Source organism: Electrona antarctica (genome assembly GCF_951216825.1).
Source record: "Electrona antarctica genome assembly, chromosome: 4".
Taxonomy (NCBI): Eukaryota; Metazoa; Chordata; class Actinopteri; order Myctophiformes; family Myctophidae; genus Electrona; species Electrona antarctica.
The window spans coordinates 40,256,833-40,264,662 of NC_136809.1; the positions used below are offsets into that span (position 1 = coordinate 40,256,833).

General features: G+C 39.3%; 1 protein-coding gene across 1 annotated transcript; it reads right to left on the reverse strand.

Annotated features, from left to right (window-relative positions):
- Window positions 1-965: 965 nt before the first annotated feature.
- LOC306922286 (galectin-related protein-like) lies at window positions 966-5,013 on the reverse strand. Its single transcript, XM_079499767.1, has 5 exons — window positions 4,766-5,013; window positions 4,268-4,399; window positions 3,975-4,063; window positions 2,417-2,600; window positions 966-1,727 (listed from the first exon to the last, which is right to left on the reverse strand). Exons 1-5 carry the CDS (start codon window positions 4,796-4,798, stop codon window positions 1,584-1,586), a joined length of 582 nt encoding a protein of 193 aa, XP_079355893.1. The 5' UTR covers window positions 4,799-5,013; the 3' UTR covers window positions 966-1,583.
- Between the last annotated feature and the right edge of the window lie 2,817 nt (window positions 5,014-7,830).

Genomic DNA, 7,830 nt, shown 5'->3' on the forward strand with positions numbered 1-7,830 from the left:
GAAATAGTATGTCCTGTCGGTATAATTCCTATATTAATATTTAAATATTAATATATATTAGTCATAATCACCCTAATATGGCTATGACATCCCAGTGAATCCAGGAAACAACACTGATGATTTGTCCAAGTTTGTTTTATTAACTGGAATACTCTGGTAGTGGAAGTACCAGTGACAACCAGGAACAGACAAAGAGTGTCTTGACATAATCTGGAAAGACAGATGACTGGAGAAACGGCAACCCAGGGTGGACAGGGTTGGCAACTTGGCATGGCAGCCCAAACTACACAATCCACAGAAGTCACTTCTGGTAAGACGCAGGAGGAACCACAGTGCCCAGAGCCTCCTAGTGATGCCAACAGTCACCCGCTGACCACTGCTAACAACTCACCTGCCACCCTAAACCCACAGTGGGGGCAGTAGCATGCCACTTGGACACAGGCCGGGGTCTGATCAGCCTTGTTCGGGTCCCCTGGAGGAGGGTGTCTGTTGCAAGACCCAAACACCCAGTGACTCCATGCAGGAAACAACACTGATGATGTCTCCACGTTTGTGCATCAGATGTTTTATTAACTCAATACTGAAACTTAGAAATACTCTGTTACAAGTAAAAGTCAGGAATTCAAAATGTGCTGAGTATACATGTATTGGTATAAAAATGTACTTTAAAGTACCATAAGTAGAAAGTACTCATTATGCGGAATGTCCCATTTCACAAGTTTTTTTGTAATAAATAATAATAAAAACCTACAAAGTTTACTAGTAACTAAAGTTTTAAAATAATTGTAGTGGCGTAAAGGTACAATATTTGCCTCTGAGATGTAGGAGTAGAAGTACTGGAAACTGGAAATACAGTACTCAATAAGTACTGTAAATAATGACGTACACAATGCTGTACTTAAAGTAAAAGTACTTGAGTAAATGTACTTTCTACCACTGGTACTGCATAACCAGAAGAGCATGCATTCCCAACAGGCATTGTTCCCAACAGGCATCTGCCTAATGTATCAAAATGACAATGACACAAATTATAATTCATGAGGAATTGGTCTTTTATTAAAAAAATCACACCCGTGTGAAGTGAGGGGCGCTCTTATCATCTTACAAAGATTAGGTGATGTAATGATGATGTAAAACAAACGATGTCAAAACAAACATTAAATTCTGTTTATTGTTAATGGGATTTAATGTTTGTGTTAGGGACAAAACAAACAAATTAATTTCTCTTCATTGTCAATGGCGTTTTTAAAACAGACATTGAACTAAAAACAAACATTAAACCCCTAGCGCCCCTCAAAAAAAAATATATATACATTCTATAATTATACTGTAGCTTGACATTCATCACTCATCATGATCCTGCAGATTTGTTGTTTGCAACCTTCACATGTAATTCAAAATCTTGTCACACCACGCTTCAACTTGAAGTCTTTTCCATTGTGCACAAGCACATTATCAGACACAAGTGTGGTCTGTGCACTCTCATCCATATGCAAAGTCACAACCTTTTTGTTGAAGTCTTGTGCTGAATACTGAATTGGCATCTTCTCAGAAGATTTGCTGAATCTATAGAGTCCTTTATTTTAACCCAGTTTTGTAATCCTCATACTGCCATTAATCCATAGTGTATCGATGTCTTTGAGCAACGGCACTCTGTGGTCAAAGTGGAAGAGCTGCTCTCCATCTACAAAAACTCTGAGGCGGCTTTGTTGACATTGGATCTCAATCTGGCAAAGAGACAAGAAATAAAATTTTAGTCAAAAAAAGGTGGCGAGTTGAATCATCAATCTGTCAATAGAACCAACAACAATGACCAACATATTCAACTTTAACATTCTACTCCATTTTTACATTAAGAATGACTGGGTTTTCATCAATATGGTGATCCATACAGTACTTACAACATACATACAACTGGTATGTTAGAACTCAAAATAACTCTGAGAAAGGTAACATTTATATAAGGCTATAGAAGAACAATATGTGAACTTGTATACTCGTCTCACTCAAACCCATGGGCAATGTAACAATTGGGTCACAGTTCAAAACCAGATGGCATTTTCAACACATTTAAAACAAATTAATTTTCTATATCAACGAATTGATGGAAAAAACGAATTGCATTTATTTGTTTTATAATTGACTAAATCTATCTTTTACTTCATTGTGCAAAAACAGTAGATCTACAAGTTCCTGTCGTGCCGCGATGCAAAGCTGTGAACTTCATTTTGAGCCCCCCTTCCACCAAAAGTATTATTTTACTAATATATTCTTTATCTAATAAATTAAATCAATTAGTTTGATTGTGTTAAAATTAAGGCATGAAACATGAATATGTGTTGTCCCACACACAGACACAGAGATGCAAGAAAAAAAAGATGATGAGAAAACATTTCATAACTGATATTGTTTTTACCCTGAAAGGCTGATCTCTGATGAAGGGGAAAAAAGGAATGTCTCTCTCTTTGTTGCCCCAGGTTCCAGACACACGGGCCCTACGGAGGACCTGGCGGTCCTTGAAGCTGACACAGAGCTCCAGTGCAACATCTGTGGGAGGTTCCGTTGAGGTTCCACGTCCACATGTAAGGCCAACGTAGAACCTAGGGAGGTGCAGAGCCAAAAGCCTGTATACAATGCTTCTATTCAATCTGGTTTCCGGCTCATGTTTTTTTACTGTATTGTGTTTATCGAATGCATAATAACACCTAACCTGGCTGCCATAGAATTTCGATAATACTGCAAAATGACCACTGTTTCATTTGGAAGATTGATATGCCACTCTTCTGCACTGTGAAACCAAATTATGTTTTACCATTGGAACAAATTAGCTTTCCATGTGTGCACTGTGCTAATGGGTTTGCTCATAACAATGTTACTATTAATCCAATTGTATGGAGGTTCTGCTCATTTGAAACCATAGTGTAATTGTTAAAGTGAGACACAGACTTAGACTACAGTATGTGTGCACCAATATTATATAGTGAATCTCATTGAACTCTTTTGAAAATTTACCTCAGTATTACATGATTTACTCAGACATGATCAAGTTCAATGGCAGAGCACATGCATAAAAGACAAGATAGGCTATAGAGCAGGGGTAACCAACCAGGGGTTCGGGAGCTACCAGTAGCTCGCACGAGCCATTCAAGTAGATCGCGGAGTGCAGCGGGTGTCAGACTGACAGGCAGCCAGTATACCAATACACAGAACGTGGATTTAGAATAGCTTGCAGTGATGGCCCCAGACATGTGTATCGGGCCATCGACTGCAGAGTTTGTTTGTTCTCTTGTTTGACCGCTGTGCATAATAGTCATGCATATCAGAACAGAACTATGGTATAAAAACCCACAGCGCTAAACAGCCTCTCACTCACTACTATACCTACACAGGAAAGCAGTGACTACTCTATTTTGACTATGGAAAAATACATTTGTCTTAATATTTTGGCATTGATTATATAACTATCAGTATTTATTCTTATTTAAACTATAGTCTTTGTGTGGATGTGTGCACATGCATTGAGCCTGTCAGAAATCGAAAAAAGTGTTTTTTTAAACATAGCCTATTTTAGTGGTAGATCATGGCTTACAATTGGGAATAAAATGGGCTCTTGGGCTTGAAAAGGTTGGTTACCACTGCTATAGAGGGTATGCACATGCATAAAGTGAATGGCAAATCGAGTGGCAAAGTGAGTTTAACGTCATTTAACATTGTTTAATAATACAATCAGATAGGACTTTTCAGTTTGGATGTATGGGCTGTCAAGGCCAGAAAGTCATTTTTTGCCACTCAGTAGGGGTTCCCGCATAACTTCAGGGTATGATGATGATGTCATGTGCACCCTCTATAGGTTTAGAACATTTAGTCACTTAAGTTATCAGATATTTCACAATTGATATAGGCCACATAATATGTTAAGGATGAACTATTCTATCCAACACATTATTCGGTTCAGACAAGGAGGTTTATTTTACCTGTCAGGCCGAGAGTCCACTATACCCATCACCATGACCCTCTTCCCTGGGCGCATCCCACCATGAATGTGGCCTCTGAAAGGAACCGCCTAAACACAGAGTCACAGACAAGACAATCATTGATTGATTGAATACTTTATTTAGTTTATTAGACAGACATGTTAACAGCACGAGCTACAGTCAGACATTTGGGCTAAAAGGATAACACAAAAAGTCCATGGGGGTTGCCATTGTGTTTCCTATACAAAATAAATAATATTAATATAGAGTAGGCTATAAAAATATGATTTTACCAGTGCTGTTGTCTCTGATGCCTGATCATCAGGAAAGGGTGAGCGGTGTTTATTGTCTACAGTTTTGAGACGGGTATTGCAGCAGCCTGCAGCTTCAGTCTTGACTGTTTTGGATGGTGCACACTCTGCCCACTGTGGAAAGTCATTTTATAAAGGGAAACATCAAAATGTGTCTCTACTCTACTGGCAATACGTGGAAGATATACAGGACATACGCACCCAAACTCAGGTCGAATGTGGTTTAAATTAAAGTAGTATTACAGTTTATTTGACACTAAATCACAGCGTGACGTCCTGTGACCATCACGTGACACGTTCACCGAGTTATTTATTGCTTTTACAAGCACGTCCATTGAATTAATGGGGTCGTAAAGGTGTTAATATTTGTCATCTTTATTTATAAATAAGCATTGCCTGATCAGCGTAAATGTTTGAAACTAAAATTGCCTATATTTCGCCAATAGCTGTCAGTCAGTAAGTTGTAAATGCCAGTCTTACCTTTTTTCTTCTAACTGTAACAGTTTCCGCCATCTTGACCTGTTGGGAATGAACAAAGTTGGTCAAATCTCCTAAAAAGCACGCCGCGGATGTTGTCCCGCACCGCAGGTGGGCGGTGATGTTTCAGTTGATAGTGATAACTGACACACAGGACAGCAGGACCTGTTTGTCTGGCTTGGTTTCTCAAGTTGTCTTGAGTTGTCTTAAGTGATGACGTAGCCTGACCAAAGCAAGGTAACGTTGCTTTCCTTTTTGCCTCTACTTAAATCTCCCAGAGAGAACTCAAGAAGTTAGCATTAGTACTCTGGACTTTAGACTGAGAAAAGTCAATAATCGAAGAATGAGGTCATAGTAGACTTCCATTTATAGAAGTTGTCAAATCTATTGTCAAATTTGTCAGGGTTAGCTAGGAAATGCAATTTTGAGTCCAACCAGTCGAGACAGCTCTTATTAACTGCAATTGCTTTCATAATCAAAATACTTAACCTTTATGTAAAATATGCACTAGGCTACTATAGGGCCATTTTCTGCATGGTTCCATCGACACAGAACCCGTTCATTTTTCCCATAGAGATTTCCAGCCTGGAATCCAGCAGGATCCTGAATCATGACCATAAAACGTTTGATTCTGTGGAGAAAAAAAAATATATTATTTGTTTCGTTTTCAATATATTTATTTCTTCACACAATTAAATGTTTTATGGTCACGTACGTTTCACCAGGATCCTGGATGAAATATTTTTGGAAATCTCTGGGAATAATGAATGGGGTCTGGATCGATGGAAGTCATGGAACCAGAAAATATATTAGGTAGGAAACAGTATACTATAGTATACTAATAGTCCTAGTATAGTAATATAGTAACTATATTACTATACATACTATACAGTATGTTATTAGTTCATAAAATATTGTGTACATTTAAACTTCGAGTGAAATTATATATAGTCAAAAATCAATTTAACTGTGGTGGGAACTGGTGGACTGTGGTAGCTCTCTGTCATTATTAAATTATTTTCATATTCTTTAGCTGAACGGGTAGAGATGCCGCCTGGTAAACAAAAGGTGCCAGGTTCGATTCCTGGCCACTGCTTTGCATCATGGTGTCTATGAGAAAAGACACTTATATTACAGTAAACTACTCCCCATCAAGTGCTTATCAGAACCATCTGAGCAGCCATCAGCTGGGTGAAGCTTAAAACTGAATTTCCCAGCTGTGATCAACCGGGTCTCCCTCCTTTCTTTCCCTGTAGGCTTACAATGTAGCAGCGATAGAAAATGTTTACTCTGTGGTAAATAATCAGTAATAAAAGTAATAAATCATAAAAATCAAAGCAATTCAATGCTTGCCATTATCAATTTGTTTTATGTTATTTTTGTTTTTGTACATGGTAGCTCCCAGGTCTCGCTGGTGTAAAGCTGGTAGAGTATGCACAGTCAGCAAACCAGTGGATAAATAAAAGCTATATAAAACATACAGTCCCTCTACAGAGGGTGGTGCTAAAGCATAGGTCTTGGGAAAGGCACAGAACATGTTTGAGGAGTGCATGGAGGAAATGTGCTGTGGATTGTGGAAGAAGATTCAGGGCAGGCAGCCCACAGCCTTCCTACACCCACCATATCCGTATAACTGTAGTAGGTAGAAAGGGCACAAGACAAGCACCCATGTAAAGATAGGAAAAGGATATTGGGACCATCAGTGACACATAATTCAGAAAGAATCAACAAGCTCAAAGACTTACCAAGTCTGCAGTTAGAACAGGATGAGATGAGATAGCTTGTTATACATTATTCCCAAGTCGTCCCCATAAGAGTATCAGCTAAAAACTACAATTGTAAATAAAAAACAACTTCAACTATGTATGGTTTTAACTTTTAACATGAATTACAGTACAACTCAATAACTGCACTGAGCCGACATGTCCTTTTACTACTCCAGGAGGAGGCTTGAACAAAGGGAGGAAGCAAATCTGCTGGCAGAGCACAGGTCAGAGGAAAAGGCTGGGCAAGTGCACAGTAAAATGGACATTATGGGTCCATTTGGTTTCAATTTGTACACAAGCCAAATGAAACACTGAGGATTTTACTAATAGTGAATTGCATTTTTATAGCGCTTTTCCAAGTGCTCGAAGCGCTTTACAATGGTTCATTCATTCATACAATGGGAGGTGAATCGGCGAACAGTCGACGCCAGCGTCCTCACTTCCCACATTCACACACCAATGGTGGCAAGCTCACACCGACCAACTCATTGCCCAAGGACACTTCGACATGTGGACAGGAGGAGCCGGGATTCGAACCGCCGACCCTTGGATCATTGGACGACCTGCTCTACCTTACTATGCAGAAAGAATGCAGCTCTGCCAGGAAACAAGACAACAGAATAGTACTTCGGACATGTTAAGGGTTAGTAGAGCATTAGACTGTTAACCATCATGCTATAAGACATTGTTCATATGAGAATTAACCACTCTCAATCTGGCGTCCCTATTTTGGACATTTCATTATATTGTCAAAAATGGTACAAACAAAAATAATGAACATAGATCTACCAGCTTAAATCATTGTGTGATTTGGTAACATTATGTAAAACACACACATACACAAATCAGCATTGTTAGGCAGCAGACAAGTTTGTGCACGTTACGTTTGTGATGTCCGTCAACCCACCATCCACCCAGAAGGCAATTTGAACATAGGATAGATATGTAAGAATTATGGTTGCAATGTTACACGTCCTGCTTCCACCATCTCAGATCATCTCCACCTCTCCTAGTTACCTCAACATTGTACCATGCCATGTCCAAATAATGGAGTTCCATGTCAGCCTTGCCAATCGCGCGTTGAGCTGCCTCTATAGAGTGCACCTCCAAAATGTGGTGGCATAGGGGCCACCACAAAAGCCACAAAAGCTTTTTTCACTTACAGTTGGTAAGATGGATGTATTAGTGTTGTCAATATTGAGCTCTCTCACTCTTTTTTTGTACATTTTCATGTAGTCATTGATGGGGAGGTAGAGCAGGTCGTCCAATGATCCATGGGTCGGCGGTTAGAATCCCGGCTCC